We start from the raw sequence: 17,399 nt of genomic DNA on the forward strand, positions 1-17,399 counted from the left end.
ATTTTCTAGGCAACCAAGGCAAGGGAAGAAGTGTTCCCTGTGTTTGTATTCCATATCATTATCAAACTGATCATTCTTGAACCAGTGATACATGGTTTCCTACTGTACGTTAAGGAATCTGATATTTTTCACAATCAGGACAGTACATTTTAGTTGTTAAAAATCAGTGACTTAATCTATTTGAAAGGCTGAGAGAAAGTGAGAGAGAAAAAGAAATTCCATCTATTGGTTTGCTTCCCAAATGCCCTCAACAGCCGGGACTAGGCCAGGCTGAATCCAGGAGACCAAAACTTACTCAGAGTCTGCCTTGTGAGTGGCAAGAACTCATATACTTCAGTCTTCACCCAACAGCTTCCCTAGGTGCACATAATCAGGAAGTTGGATCAGAAGTGGAGCTGAGGGACCAGTATTATGGTTACATGGGCTAAGCTGCCACTGGGAATGCTGGCATCCTATTGGAGTGTTGTTTGGGGACCTGGGCGCTCTGTTTGCAATCCAATCTCATGCTGATATGCCTAGAAAGGCAATGGAAGATGGTCTAACTGCTTAGGTTCGATTATCCATGCAGAAGTCCCTGATGGAGTTCCTGGTTCTTCCCTTCAGCCTGGTTCAGCCATGGCTGTTGAGTCCACTTGAGAAGTGAACCAGAGTAGGGAAGAGCTCTATCTCCCCTTCTTTCTCTCCTTGTAGCTACTGTTCTGCCTTTACAGTAAATAAAAGTAAAAAAAAGTGGAGCTGCTGAGACTCACACCTGAAGATTGTGAGTTGGATGTGGGCATCCCAAGCCACAATCTAATTACTGTACCAATGCTGTTCCTACACATCTCAGTTTTGGGTTATAACTGCTACTCAGGCAACTAATACTTGACATATCAGAAGCAGAGCCCTCTCAAGAAAGCCATTAATGCACTGTGTTTTATGTTACTGATTCAATACTGAAACGTTGCATACATGCTTATAGGATTTTGTTGACATTTTTTAGAGAGTAAAGAAAGATATCTTCATTTCCTGGGCATTATTTGCGTCTAGCTGAGATAGATTTCCTGTTTTTGTGCAGCTTTCTTTACTGTGTTTTGTAAAAGCAGAGGGGGGGCATATCCTTTTAAGCACATCGTACATAACCATGTGTCAGTGGAGTGAAAGAAAATCTATATGCAGGATATAGTCAATAAGAAAATGAATGAGGCTACTTAGAGCATTGTATGTAGAGGCATATTTTCTCTTCTTTAAAAAAATGACATGAAAGTTATTAGATAAATAGTTCTAAGCTAGTGGAAAAGTGTAGAGGGGTGTTTAGTAATTCTGAAAAACAGTATGAAACCATATAGTATTTGAGTTCCTTTTTATGTTTCTGGAAGCCTCTTTGTAGAAACCATTTGGGTTTTCAGATGTTCAAACTGTGACATCAGAGTTTTTATGTCAAGCTTGTAAATGAGGATTGTTGATCTTTGAGTATTTTATTGGTATCTTCTCAGCCCTACCTAGAACATGCCTCTGGGCTCCTGTTATCACGATGATGGGCATAAATTGGCCTCCTTACTTTGCTGCATGGCTGCTCAAATGGACCCATGAGCTGCCAAGGACTACACCTAGTCCCACCTATTTGCTTCAGCTTTGTGATGTTGAGGCTATGGTTGCGCTTTTCCTTTCTATTTGTCTTTATTTCAAAGTCACTTAACGTCAATAGACTCAGCCTCTTCAACTATAAGGTAGATGTAGGGGTCATATGATCTTGGGGAGTTACTGTAGATTCAAATGGCAGCTGGTTAAGTCCGCAAACCACAAAGTGCTTTAGAAAAATGTAACAAATGCTTTCATTCTTTCCTTTCCAGAATTGTTTAGAGGATTCCCTATTTGTATAGTTTTTTTTTTCACTCTGCTCCACAAGAATGAATCTGCTAAAAATTAAATTCCCAAATTCCTAATAAGTAAATAGGCAATTATTCCTAGAACTTAAAAAGAACTGTCCAGAAATTATACTTATATTGGACATTATCTTTGTAGCAGTGGAAGTTTATAGAAAGGCTTTAGGTGGTGAGAGTGGGATGAACATAGGAGTTTGTTAGAAATCTCACCCTGTCTGTTGAGAGGAGAATGAGTTGGAGGGGAGATAGGAAGTAAAGGGAACCTTTTGGGACTCCTGCAATCATGAAAGTGACAAGTCATGGTAGCTTGGGTTAGGATGATAAATGTGATGGTATAGAGAGCAGGATGGATTAAAAAATATTTGCTGAGTAAGCTCAACAAGACCTGATGATCAAGGAAGTGAGGGATTAAGGAAAGCAGTTACAGGAACAGCTAAAAATTTCTGGCATGCGTAACTTAATGAATAGCGGTTGTATTTACCTAGGTATGGAATTTTTAGAAGACCGAGGAGGAGACTATGAGCTCAGGTTTAAACATAGTGTGAAAGTTTGTGTAGTATCTAGTCAAAATCATCACATAGGCTTTTGAATATGCATGGTTCTAAAATTCAGTTGCTAAGCCTAGTATATATAGAGAGAATATATATACATATATGTATGTACATATATGAATATATGTATATAATATATATTCATACTATATGCATATAGATTCAAAAGAACAAAGAAAGGATGAGAATTTCCAGGGAAAGTTGGTTCAGTGAGAAAATGGGTGCCTGGGTTTGACCTGCAAGAATTCATGTCCAACTTCATATGTCACAAGACACCAGCGAACATTGAAAACTCATATGCAGTAAACTGGATGTAGTCTGCAGAAACCGAAGGAATAGAATGTGTGCTTCAAAACTGATCAAGTGGCCAATTCTATTGGCTGTCTGAAATCCCAATTAAGATGAAAATTCAAAGGTTCCCATAGGTGGATGAACTAAAACAGTAACGTAGTCCTCTGGGTTCTCACATGCCACTTCAAATACAAATGTCCCCTTCCCCATCACAGCCAAACTTCACAAAGCTTCTGATCCTGCTTCCCTGTCATGTTCACCCATGAGTCCACAACAACTCTTACCAAAGACAGCACCAATGGCCTTCAAGTCATTTTCTTTCTTTTCTCTTACATTCCTATTTTTTCTTTTCCCTTCATTATTGAGAATTGAGAGGCTGCAATACTTCAAGTTACAAGCAAGGATCCAGGAAGGAGGGAGAATTAGAAGATGTGATATAAGGAATAATTGGTAAAACCAAACAGGTGAAATGGGCTAGGCCCAAGGACCTGGCCGAAAAGGTTCTTGCTTCCCGAGAGAAGATAGGTCCCCTCACAGCAACAGGTGGCCTGAAGCTGGTGAGCTGCCATGGGCTTGGTGACTTCCAGTTCCCAAACCAAATAGGGCAAGTCCGAAGGCTAAGATTGCAGCAGTATGCAGTAATCTTTTTGGGAAAAGTGGTGGCAGAGATGTATGGACTGAAAAAAATTTTTTAATTTTTTATTTGTCATGATACAGTTCCTTTGGCTCAGAGATTTCTCCTTCTATCCTTCCCTCCTTAATTCTCCCACTGTTTTTCCTTATATTGTAACAATAGTTCAGTTCCTCAACAATAGTCATAAGTCTATCATTCTGCTATTTAAATGTATCCCGCCACTGTAGATATAGAGGATGGCATAAAATCCAGTGAAACTGTTAAATGTATCTTGATACTAGAAGGTTGGGCTGGATTGAAACTTGTCGAGAATCAGAGAGGCCTGGGAATTCCCTAGGGGTGACATAGAAGGCAAGACTCAGTTTTAAGGACCTTGAAGGGTGGTAATAATGTATTTACACTGATTGTCATTTATCTGGGTAGTGTGACTTGGCAATTCTTAGCTACACCATGGCTGATTTAGAGAATTAACACTATTGTGGTCATCCACTGGCTAAAGAAGCTCAGAAACCATCAGAAAGACTGCAAATTGTGACTATGCAAGCACATTTTGTAGAAAAGAAAGTGAAGTAGACAGTGGGCCCTTGCATAGGGAGACCTAGGTGAGGATGGTGTAAGGAGTTAGTAACAAGCATGAGTGATTGGGAAATGCATAGCAGTCTCTCAGCCTGAGCCTCAGTCTGCAAGCTGACATGCAGGAAAGTGGATAAATGATGGAACAATGCCTGCAAGGAGGCCAGTGGGAATGGGAGCAAGAGCACAGGCACATGGCCCAGCTTTGGGATGAGTCAATGGGACAGATGGGATATTTATGTTAAATTTTGTTTCTCATGCTTATCTCACAGACACACCAAAAATAAATGCCCAATCCATAATTCCTTGAATGATGAATTAATGAGACTAATAGAAGACATGCTTTTTAAAAAAAGATTCATTATAGGGCCCGGTGCGATAGCGTAGTGGTTAAAGTCCTCGCCTTGCATGCGCCAGGATCCCATATGGGCACTGGTTCTAATCCTGGCAGCCCTGCTTCCCATCAAGCTCACTGCTTGTGGCCTGGGAAAGCAGTTGAGGATGGCCCAAAGCCTTGGAACCTTGCACCCAGTGGGAGACCCGGAAAGAAGTTCCTGGCTCCTGGCTTCAGATTAGCTGAGCTCTGGCCATTGCAGTCACTTGGTGAGTGAATCATCAAATGGATGATCTTCCTATTTTTTCTCTCCTCCTCTCTGTATATCCACCTTTCCAATTAAAAAAAATAAATAAATCTTTTTTAAAAAGATTCATTTTAATTTTTTTAATTGGAAAGCCGGATATACAGAGAGAAGGAGAGATGGACAGAAAGAGCTTTCATTTGCTGGTTCACTCTCCCAGTGGCCGCAATGGCCGGAGCTGAGCTGATCCTAAGGTAGGAGCCAGGAGCTTCTTCCAGGTCTTCCACATAGGTGCAGGGTCCCAAGGCTTTGGGCCATCCTCTACTGCTTTCCCAGATCACAAGCAGGGAACTTGATGGGAAGTGGAGTAATCGAGACACAAACCGGCATCCATATGGTATCCTGGCACATGAAGGCAAGGTTTTAACTACTAGGCTATCATTTCAGGAGACAATGTTAATAGAAATAGTATCATAAGAAATCACCAAGTGAGGAACTTATACAAATACCTCTTTGACATTTGGCTAAAATCGCATCTCAGTGCTATTGACCTGGATGCAATTTTGTAAAATCTAGTTTCTATATTATCTTGAAATAAATTTTAATGTCAACTAAAGTGCCTTTAATTCAAACAAAGTAAAATAAGAATCCAAACTAAATCACAGTTACTCCTCATCAAACATCTTTGGGGAGCTGACACTTGGCTTAGTGGGTAAGATGCCCAAATCATACATCAGGATGCCTAGTTTCAATTCTTAGCTCCCACTTCTAACTCCAGTTTTCAACCAGTGTACATCCAGAAGGAGAAAGCAGGGCAGTAGTGATGGTTCCAGCAATTGGGTTTCTGCCACACCCACAGGAGACTTAGATTCAGATCCTGGCTCCTGCATCTAGCCTGAACATTGTGGGCATTTGCAGAGTAGACCAGGCAGATGTGAGCACTTTCTCTCTCTGCCGCTCAAATAAAAACATTTAAGAAATATAACTACAGTTGCATAGTTGATTGTGCCACTGAAATGGAGAAACTGATAAAGTTAATGTGGATCAGTGGCTGGAAGGGGACCCCAGGTTCCTTGTTGCTCCATGTGGCTGACAGGGTAAGGAGAGATGGCTGCTCACAATACTGACACACAGCTTTACTGAAGACTCACCTTGTGCAGGCGCATTTCCACTGAGGTCACACTAACCCCCTGTCTCAGTCCTGCCCTTCGTATCATCTGAGTCATTTGCTTTCTGGCACCAACATGTTCCTAAACTTTCTATTTGTGTACAGGATCATTGTCTGTGTCCATCCCCATCAGCTCTGGTTGTGGTCTTGTGCCTGGCACAAATAAGGAGTTGATAAATATTTATTGATTGAATATGGCAGAATTTTGGCTTTTCCTACTTGTGTGCTGGCTATTACTTTGGAATTACTATAGAATGAATGGATAGACCACTGCTCAGAGTTAGAGACAGAGCACCAATTTCTATGTGTGCCATATGTGTGACATATGTGTCCCGAGATGGCAAAAGTTATTTTTCCTTCTTAATTAAGTTTTTACTCTATCTCACAGCTTTTAAGGGAATACATGCGGCAACATGAATGTATATTAAATGAGAAAGCAGCATGGCCTCAGTTGTTTCAACTTTGAATTTATGAAATGCTTACCATCCTCCGAATATTTCTCTGATACAAAAATGGAATTTCCTAATCGGAGAGCTGTTCCCTGATGGGCTCTTAGTGACAGTCTAATTCTAATGAACTTGACTCCATTTGAAGCAGGTGGTGTAAACACCTGCAGTCATTTCTGTGTTGCTATTTTAAGTTATAATTGGTGGCAGAAAAACCTTTCCAGAAAATTTCACGTGTTAGAAATATGATTGTAACACTCCTGACCATTGTAGAAGCTCTGAACTGACAGAGACATACTTGGAGTGATTCGTTCCATTCCCCTAGAGCTCAATTAGCCTGCATACACTAACTATTGAATGATTGGAAGGCTAGTTGCCTGGTTCAGATGCATAGTGTAGCTTTTATCAATCTTACTCTGCTGCCTGGAGTTTCTATGAAGAACTTGGGTACAACACACACACTAATTCTAATCCTGAATGTTTTCACCCTTCAGGTGTACTTGGGTGATTCTCTTTAAAAGCATGATTTGTCATTGCTCCATAATACCAAGAATGAATACTTAGCATAAATAATCTGCTTTGAATAAATTTTCTTGGTTTCTTGTGTTGTCTGTGGTTTTCTCTAAGTTGGTAAACACGAGATATCTAGGTTACCAGGTAAGGTAGAGAATCCATTGTTTATGTTCAGAAAGCTCACGTTCATTGTCCAGCAATGAGAGACTTAGGCATTGTAGCTGATAATCTTACCCTTGGACTACTGACTGATGGTCAATAGCCAAAGTTTATTAACAGCAAAGACTTCTAAAGAGTGAGGGTCATGTAGGCATAAGGAAGGAGGGTCTGAAACAGGATCTGACACGCTTGCATGCAAGGGTGATCACCCAGTAGACAATGTGTTTTTCTTGCAGGCTACTGATTATTAAACAACATGCACTGGAAGAAGCATTTCTCTTGTTCTGTTTTCAAAGCTTGAGGATTAACAAGTTCCTGTGCCCATGCTTTTGCATCCCGTCTGTTTCAGGACTTTTTCGCTGAGTTTCTGGAGCATTCTTGCAGGAATACAGCTGATTATGGTTTCACACAGGCTAGATGCCTACTCATTTGTGTTCCCACACTTAGGGAAATAGTGGAAAAATAATCAGTGCTACCACTCTAAACAATTTGTCCTTCAAAAGAGCTCAACTCCTTTAATTCTTATTTTCTCTCTCATGGCACTTTGGAAAACAGCAATATTTTGATACTAGGTCTACAGCTAATTGTGAGATCAAACAAAAATCTGTGAATTTCTTAAAGGCTCAGTTTTATACCACGGAAAATAGAATGAAGACTGCTTATCTCAGAAGATTATTGTGAGCATTAAGCAAAGCTACTTCAGCATACTTAGTACAGAACTTGTCATGTGGCAAATGCTCAGTAAGTGGCTATGGTTGTTGACATTGATGATGATAATAATGATAAACAATTATCAGGAATGGAAATTCTCCTATAAATGATAATTATAAAAATATCTTTTAAAAGTATTCACTAGGCATGGCGCAGTAGCCTAGCGGCTAAAGTCCTCGCCTTGCATGTGCCAGGATCCAATATGGGTGCCAGTTCATTTCCTGGCTGTTCCACTTTCCCTCCAGTTCCCTGCCTCCATCCTGGGAAGGCAGTAGAGGACGGCCCAAAGCTTTGGGACCCTGCAATCATATAGAGGCCCAGAAGCAGCTCCTGGCTCCTGGCTTCAGACTGGCTCAGCTCTGGTTGTTGCGGCCACTTGGAGAATGAACCAGTGGACAGATGATCTTTCTCTCTGTACCTCCTCTGCATCTTCTTCTGAGTATATCTGCCTTTCCAATAAAATAAACATATCGATAAATCTTTTTTTAAAGGTATGCACTGAAGTCTTCTTTTCTAAAAGTTTCAAACTGATTTCAGGTATAACAAACAAGAGTCACAGAGTGCTGGTTAGAATTACCGCACATCTCTAGAGTTGCCCTGGTGACTGTGGATCGGACTGAAGGGAGATGATGGTGTTACACTGCAATAGGAAATTGTGACTAGGGCATAGATTATTTACAGCAAAAAAATACTCCAAATATACACTTAAATAACACAGGAAAGAAAGTTATTTGTAGCATCTAGTAGTTTGGAACTAAACCTTTAGAAACCCAAGAAAGTAAGAAATATTTTCAGAATGTTTTTTTCTTTTTTACTTGTAAAACCTAGATGTAGTTGGTTCTTAAGAAAGCTTTTCTATTTCTGGGAAAATTCTATCATTTTTTTTCTGTTTGTTTTCATGAAAGGAGATAAGAACAGCTATTGAGGTTGTGAAGTACTTTGAATATTTAAGCAAATCAATTTAAAATCTGTAATGTAGAATTTTGAAAAAATAAAGCCTAATTATTTTTAAGAACAAGTGATGATTACAAACCAGTCTGGTAATGTTCATGAAAACACAGGGCTAGGGCCCGGTGGCGTGGCCTAGCAGCTAAAGTCCTCGCCTTGAAAGCCTTGGGATTCCATATGGGCGCCGGTTCTAATCCCGGCAGCTCCACTTCCCATCCAGCTCCCTGCTTGTGGCCTGGGAAAGCAGTCGAGGACGGCCCAAAGCTTTGGGACCCTGCACCCACGTGGGAGACCCGGAAGAGGTTCCTGGCTCCTGGCATCGGATTGGCGCGTACCGGCCCGTTGCGGCTCACTTGGGGAGTGAAACATCGGATGGAACATCTTCCTCTCTGTCTCTCCTCCTCTCTGTATATCCGGTTTTCTAATAATAATAATAAAATCTTTAAAAAAAATAGAAAACCCAGGGCTAAACATGTCATCCTGTCTAAGATTAACATTCTGCATGGATCAGACAAGTTGAGTGATGCTCTCAGAAGGCACATGGCGAGTTAATGACACCCAGAGCAAGAACAGGGACTAGCACTTAGCCTTGCACACCCCCATTAGTTTATTTTTGTGAGTCTCAGAAGGTATTTGTGATGAATAAAAAAAATCCGTAGCTGTAACATAAATGTTTTACTACAACGTTCAAAAGAGCCTATTTTCTTCTCAGTTTATTTTTCCTTGGGAAGTTGTTTTTGATTCAAGAAATGTATAATTTATTGAGTGTTGTTAAACTTGAAGGGGAAGTTACATTACACCACTTTACATGCTAAAAATAACAATTTGCTTTGGGTGCTACGATATCACAGAGGAGGGAAGCATAGATAGTGGCAGAGAAAGCTACCTGTTCTTCACCTGCGCTGAAAATATAGGCAATTGACTTCACCAAAAAAGTGAGAGAAAGAACATTTGGTTGGAAAGGATAGTATGAGCAAGCACACTGAGGGATGGAGATGCAGAAAAACTGCTCATTTGTTCAGTTTTATTTAGAATATTTTTTCAGTAAGAGATAAAAAATAAAGGTTCATTTCACCTGCACTAAAGGATATCAAATGAAGTGTAACTCAATGACGTTTCTTTCCGGTTGGAATTCAACATCAGCACTGACACCCAGCATCTGGCCGTCACATCCTGTGGTGCTCAGTGTGTCCATGTGAGAACCAAATGGAAAGGGTTTAGGTTGGTGACGACCTGTGATGAGACACAGTGACATTCTGGAGTCTCTTTAACATGTGCTAAGTTTCTAAATGAAGATTGGATTGCTCTGGGCTTAACGCCTTGCATACTTAGGTAATAAGGTTCCAGACCAACTTCACAGAATCTACTTGTGAGCCACAGAAGTAATTTTTAAGTTGCCTTGCAGCCACATTACACAGAGTGAAACAGGTAAAAATAATTTTAATACATCTTATGAGAGTCTTCGTTAAATTTATGGAAATATGCATTATGAAAAACTTATGCAGGCATTTCAAAATTTTGACACCAAGATAATCATGTTTAAATCTATTTTCCTACAAACCTTTTTAGAGAGTCCTCATATTGAACCCAATGTATCCCCCATATTATGATTTCAGTTCACAATTTAAAGAAATGTCTATGAGACATTTTACATTCTTTTTTTTTGTATGCTATGGTTTTTCTTTAAAGTTTTATTTTTTTAAGGTTTTATTTGTAAAGACTTATTTTTTAATTTTTATTGGAAAGTGACATATACAGAGAGGAGGATAGACACAGAGGAAGACCTTCTGTCCATTGATTTACTACCCAAGTTGTTGCAATGGGCAAAGCTTTGCTGATCTGAAGCCAGGAGCCTGGAGCCTCTTCTGGGTCTCCCACATGGGTGTAGGGTCTCAAGGCTTTGAGCCGTCCTCGACTGCTTTCCCAGGCCACAAGCAGTGAGCTGGATGGGAAGCGGGGCTGCTGGGCTTAGAACGGCACCCATATGGGATTCTCCTATGTGCAAGGCAAGGACTTTAGTCACAAGGCCACGCTGCTGGGCCCTTACAGAAAGTTTTTAAAATGGAGTGTGTCTATGACCTTGGCAACCTATCTCAGGTCAGTGTAGTCTAGTTTTGAATCCTCAATGGGCATGTATAATTGAGGCTCCATGTAGAACCACTTTAATGGAAGTATCTGTCTTTATTTAAAGTGGTCTGTATTCTCCAGGGTCTTTCTTCCGAGTCATGAATAGTCAGTGCCCAGACCCATCACATTTCAACAGATACTCATTATACATTGAAATATAAGTTATAGCATATATAGGCAGGAGATCTGAGTTGACTATTTGGCTTATTCTAAAAATAATTTACACTGAAATTAGAATTTTTTGTTAGTTTCTTTATATTTACAGCTCAGTAAGTTATGGAAAATTTATTGTCAGAATAGAAAGATATTTTTTTTTTATTTGTTCACTTTGATATAGAAAATATTTTCTGCTTTATGTGGGAAATTCTTAGGGTTGCTTTTTTTATTTTTTGAAAGAATTATTTATCTGATTCAGTCAATATTAAGTTGTTCCCAGTGAACACAATTTTCCTGCCTGCTCAGATGATTCTGAAATTTTTTTTTTTTATTACAAAGTCAGATATACAGAGAGGAGAGACAGAGAGGAAGATCTTCCGTCTGATGATTCACTCCCCAAGTGAGCCGCAACAGCCAGTGCTGTGCCGATCCGAAGCTGGGAGCCAGGAACCTCTTCCAGGTCTCCCACATGGGTGCAGGGTCCCAAATCTTTGGGCCATCCTCAACTGCTATCCCAGGCCACAGGCAGTGAGCTGGATGGGAAGTGGAGCTGCCGGGATTAGAACCGGCGCCCATATGGAATCCTGGCGCGTTCAAGGCGAGGACTTTAGCTGCTAGGCCACGCCGCCGGGCCCATGATGATTCTGAATTGTAAAGGTTTTACAGCTGTACAGAAAAAATATGTCTTGAAAATATTCACTAAGTTGTTTTATCAGTAAGACTATTGAAGGTACTACAATAGAAAGAAAACTCATTTTGTTTTCAGCAGTTGAAAAAAATAAAATATTTTTGAAAGTTCTTGGAAAAATGGAATCTAAAGCTATGTTTATTTGGGCACAAAATTTTTGAAATCCATGCATGATTTCTTCATAGTATGTGCTTTCCAAATTTTGAAGATACCCTCATATGTATGAATTTCAAAACTTTTTTCAACAAAATAAACCTACCTTTTAATTTCATTTTCATGTGCCTTTGCCTTTCATTACATTGCATTGAAAGCTACATAAGTGATTGTTCAGCAGATGGAAATTTCTGTTTTACTTCTAAAAATACATAACGTGTATAAAGTAAGGGTATAAGATTACCTTTTATGTAGACTAGTTTCATCACTCACATTTTCAAAAACATTAATCATCAATTTTGAAATGTCTTTCATTTACTATCAGACCACATCATATATCAGTACACACAATATTCTTAAGTTTTATAATAAGCTTGAATTTAAGTCATTCCTTGTAGTTAACTAATTTACATAGCTAGCACTGGAATACATATTTTATGTGCATCAATTCAAACCCTCTAACTTGTTTACTGTTGTGTCCTCATTTTATACATGAGAAGACAGAATTCCCCAAAGATCACAAAAAAGGAAGTGAAGTCCTCATTCAAGCACAATTTTGGGAATCACCTGGAGAATTTCCCTGATACCTGAAGTTACTGAGAGTGGGGAAGGGGAAGCCTTCTTAGCATTCCTTAAAGATACTTGAATAAAAAAACACATTCTGCTAACAAGCTGCTTTTTTTTTCACTTTTCAAATCACCTTTATTGTGGTTGCAAAGACACAAGGAAGTTCTTTAAGTTTTATCTGTTCCCATTTGAAGTCTCAGCTTGTCATTTTAAACTGCCTTCCCTATGAAACTGCTATATAAGAACATTATAAAATACAAACCAGAAGCTAAGCTAATTCTCTTTATAGTATTCAGATTAGTTAAAATAACATTGATTATAAGGATGAGGGAGCTAATTTGCAAACACCTAATTCCTTTTCTAATGAAGGATGGCACAAGGTGACAAACAACATTAACACTAAGTTTCAAGCATTAGTTGTCCAACACTAATTAACTGTGGGAAAGTTATTTCCCAAAAGTAATTTGACCCACAGATTCATAGCTAATTATTATGTTATAGTCCTCGCAGGAAGGCAAACAATTGCCTACAAGGGCATGTGACAGTGTTCAGAGTTTAGTGGACTACAAGACTGGATTCCTTAGAAGTGAGGCATAGTAAGTATTGGTATTAGTTTCATTCTCTTCCTCCATATGACATTAAACATTCACAGTACCAATACTTCCCTCTGCAAATATCACACTTAAGCATATCCTATATAAAAACAGTCTATCCTCAGTATCTTTGCTAGGCAATCTACAGCTAATGCTTACTATATACATATCAGGAGTATGACATACAATAGGACATTTTTCACTGATTTCATTCAGAGTAATCATGGGCCAACAAACTTCTATACAGACTCACAATTTTGTGCTATTTCACAAGGCCATGTCTGTTGTTGATTTCAATAAATAATTCCAGGGCTACTTACTACTTTTTGATTAAGTGATGAGATCAACAGAGTCTGGTTCAAATGAGCATTTGACAACTGAAATGCTCCTGAGGTTCCTGATGGCCCTGGTTCTATGTTGCTTGCTGAATGCTTGTGCTTAAAGAGAAGAATTCCTGTGGTCTCAATGGCATTTACATAGTTACAGTGCGTGATAGCACTTCAAGGGACACACAGAAGCACACAGAGATCATCATCTTCTGAGTTAATGTAGCTAAAAACAGTTTAGGAGACAAACTTCTCATGCCAGTTGTAGTTGTAGGCGAATGTTTTTCCATTTTCACCTTGTTTTTCCTGGAACTTAATTGCCCATTGGCGTCAGTGAAAGTTAAATGAAAGTCATTCATGACACAAAGTGGAGTGAATTCCAAGTCTGGTGGAATAAAAGGGCTGAGAGAGAAAGCGGAACAAGGCATGAGAGAGAGTTGTTGAGGAGGGATAGCAGGAAAGCAGAATGTGGCTATCAACCTAGCATGAAGCCTGCTACACCACTGAGATAATGATGGATGAAATAATGGAAGTCACTCCCTGCTTGCCCTCGGGGCTAAGCTGGCTTTCAGGGTTGGAAAGCAGATCCAGGAGATATGCTTCTTTTAGCTCAAGTGTTAAGCTTCTTATGAGAAGGCGAACCCTCTGACTGGAGAGATTGCTACCAAGACGGATCTGGATAACAAAATCCCCCACCCAAACAAGTAGTTTCTCCCTGATGAATGTATGAAAACCACAACTCTGGAGCACACTAGAACTATCAGGAACATTTTTTAACAGAGAGCAGTTGCTGAGTTTTCCTACAAAGTATTTTGACTCAACCAAATGGGCAAAGGGCAAGATTTCAGAAAGCTTTTCTTTTAGCTTAGCTTTTTACTATAATATTTTTGTTATGAAAAGCAACACATTTGCTTTCTATTTTTTGTAAATGAGTTTTGAATACTTCACAATATAGTATGTTGCAGGTAAATCGAATTATTTCAGGTTGAAAGGAAAGGCATCATAGTCAACTTCTTAAAAACGAAATGTAGACTGGTGGTGGGGAGGGAAAGCATCATGCTTGGTTTCTCATGCTAAAAATTCTCCTATTGCTATTTGCCATTCAACCAAGAAAAACAATTTGCTGGGATAGCAGCCAGAATTCTGGGCATCATCTAGTAAAAGAAATTGTGTTAATTTCCATTTGACGTCATGCAGAAGGTATAAGGAACACAGGTTCTTGAACAAGGATGGTGAATGATCTCACTGTGTGAAAGAGTAATCCTTCATTGGTCTACTTTCACGGTGAACACAGTCCATCCTCCAAGCTGCCTCTCCTTTGGTTGGGTAAAAGGGCACTGGCCACAACGATTCCATATCTGTGGCCCTTGGTCAGCTAAGTGAAGCAGTAACTGACAAAAGAATGAAAGTGGCTGCACACTTTCTCATGGACTGTGGCATAGAGTTGAAGATACTCACAAACGTTTCCTACCTGAGTCATTGTGAACGAGTGATTGTTGGAAAGCCCATTATATGAGAATTATTGATTTTCCCCCTTAATGTCTATCAAAATAGGGAAAAGAAAAGTTTTGGAGTGAAGTCCAAAAACTTATCGAAATCAAAGAAAATATTTTTGTATGAGTAAAAAAAAAAAAAAAAAAAACACTTCAGGACCCAAACAGATATATCAGAAATATGTGGCAAATTAAAAAGACAAAATTTTGTATTTATGCACATTCAAAAAGGAAGTGAAATGAATTAACACCAAGATTTGCACATATAGCCAAATTTTACATTACCTATGTGGCTAGCAAACACTGAATGAAGCTAATAAACTTTTAGAGGATCTTAACAGAAGCGTACAAAAATAAATAAACAAAAAACAATGAAGTCAAGCAATTATTTTACCCTGATCTTAAGTCACTCTGGCTTTTCCAAGGGCAACCTAACTTGCTAATAAGAAACCAAGGCTCATGTGGTTTGTTGCAAAATGAAGTTGACTATATGAAAGCTGAGAAATGTAGATGGCGGTCCCTAAAAACACCTGGCCACCAGTACTTATACCTTCCATTTTCTCTGGGACCAATTGAGTAAACAGACAGCTGTCCAGGTGCTGCATGGAGGTGCTCTGTCTGGGTGGGCAAATTTGCTCCTAATATTGGTTGTTTTAATGCTTGCTGAACTTTTAGTTTTTTTTTTTTGTTGTTGTTCTTTATATAAACCCACACCCATATTGCACATTACACAAGAAAAGACAGAATTGACAGAAAAGAGATTCCTAAAAAATATGTCAGGGGGCTGGACTTCTATTGCCCCATCCCAGCACTGACTGAGTCCATTTCATGTTCAAAGGATTAGCTTGGTCTCTAAAGTTGGATGTTTGGCTGGGTGGAAATATAAAGCATAGCTAATTGCCATGAAGCAATTGCACTGATTGTAATCTCCATGCTTTTTTATAGTTTATAAATATTCTGAAAGGAGCTAAGAAAATTAGTGTTGGGCTTGGCAGCATGGCCTAGTGGCTAAGGTCCTCGCCTTGATCCCATATGGCCGCTGGTTCTAATCCCGGCAGCTCCACTTCCTCTCTATCTCTCCTCCTCTCAGTATCTCTGACTTTGTAATAAAAAAAAATAAAATAAATCTTTAAAAAAAAAATTAGTGTTATGGTGTGGAAGGAACGCTAAACATTTCAGCTAAATAAGGCTGGGACTTTTGCTATGCTCAGGATTGGAGTACTGACAATAAAGCTGCCTGATATCCACTCCACTCTGCATTTGTGTTGCTTTTCCTGTGTTACTTGATATTTCTGGTCCCTCAAGTTGTTTTATCATCTACAAAATGCAGACATTAAGAGTGACATCTTAAGTCATCTTATGAGAATGACATAAGTTAATACATATAACTGACCTCCAAGAATACTAATGCACACATGATTACTACAGTTAATATATGCGATCGTGTTTGATAATCTGCCTAAAATGCTTTAAAAGAGAAAAAAATTGTTATACCATCAGTGATTGATTATTAGAACAAAAACATGCATTCTAAAATCTGCAAGGAAAAGTGTAGAGGGTAGAGCCAGGGAAAGAGCGATTGCCAGTTTCTAGCACTGCTCCTGCTAGTCACATGGACAGAATCTGATTCTCTCAATGATGACATGTGACAACACACGTAGTAAATGTCATCAAGCAGGGAAGCTACCTGTGGTAACAGCTGGTCTTCAGTACACCGAGCCAAGGCTGAAGAAACCACTGATACAAGCATGACTCAAAACCCACATGTGCACATGGATATAAATAATGCATTCATTAGACAGTGCACAGTTTATCAAAACTATCTAGTGCAAGCGTATCCTAAAGCTTCATATGTATGAAGACACTCTTATCAGGATAGTCCAAGGGCTCAGAGAAGTCAGTTTAAGTTCAATCATATAGACTTTTGGGATGAACAGGGTTTGGGCTGCAAGTCTAATGAATCAACCATTTACTCAAATATGTAAATTCTGCTTATTTGAACAACCAATTTAATCATGTTGTTAATATTTTGAATATTTTTAAGTATATGAACATTCACTGTATATTTAGTACACATGTAGCTTTTACAATTCTTTTGCTGTAGACTGGAAAATGATTGCAAGCTTAATCTGTTGTAATTATTAAAATATAAAAGCACACATCAGAAACTAAAGATTGCTTCTATTATTATTGTAATAATTATGACAAAAGTGATCCACATATTTTAACTATGATTCTGCGAAACACTTTCTATCATTAGTTCTAATCCTTACCACAGCTGTAAGAGAGGATTCTAGAGTTTTTTGAGCTAATGGTCTGATGACGGGGCACAATGATATAAATAAGTGTCTTGATTAAAAAGATGAATAGTTTCTAATTGTGTCTTTTTCTCCTGCCCCCTCTCTAGATCGCAGTCTGTGGTCGAAGCTGGGACCCTGAAACATGAAGAGAAGGGAGAGAATGAGAACACGCAGCCACTCCTGGCTCTGGACTGAGCCATGAGCCACCCTGATGCTCCTGCATACGGGCCTTCAGTGGTATCAACCACCGAGGAAGCATATGTGTGATCGACACACAGACATGTGCCATCCACTTGACTGGAGGCCCTCCACTCCTTACCCCAGCAATGACTGTCACCAGCTGTTAGTCTGAGCAGCTAAAGTTGGATAAAGTTTCTTTTTTCACTGAGGGGATGGAGCATGAAGCAATGCAGTTATGTAAAAAAGATAACTCTCCCCAAATACATATGGTATTAAAAGAACTGAAACAAGGAAAACTCCACTTGCTTGATGTGCACACATCAGAACAAGGATTTTTATGAGGGATTGTGCAGGGACTCTCCAGTTTTTGCATTATAAG

At 39.2% G+C, this 17,399-nt stretch overlaps 1 protein-coding gene across 1 annotated transcript in view; it reads left to right on the forward strand.

Annotated features, from left to right (window-relative positions):
• The window catches only part of CLVS1 (clavesin 1), a 141,887-nt gene extending 124,750 nt beyond the window's left edge, over nt 1-17,137 (forward strand). Inside the window, exon 5 of the mRNA XM_004588009.2 lies at nt 16,948-17,137. Coding sequence (XP_004588066.1) covers nt 16,948-17,035 — 88 coding nt within the window. The 3' untranslated portion in view covers nt 17,036-17,137. The remainder of the gene's footprint in view (nt 1-16,947) is intronic.
• Nucleotides 17,138-17,399: the final 262 nt, after the last annotated feature.

This window comes from Ochotona princeps, chromosome 9, assembly GCF_030435755.1.
Source record: "Ochotona princeps isolate mOchPri1 chromosome 9, mOchPri1.hap1, whole genome shotgun sequence".
Classification (NCBI taxonomy): domain Eukaryota; kingdom Metazoa; phylum Chordata; class Mammalia; order Lagomorpha; family Ochotonidae; genus Ochotona; species Ochotona princeps.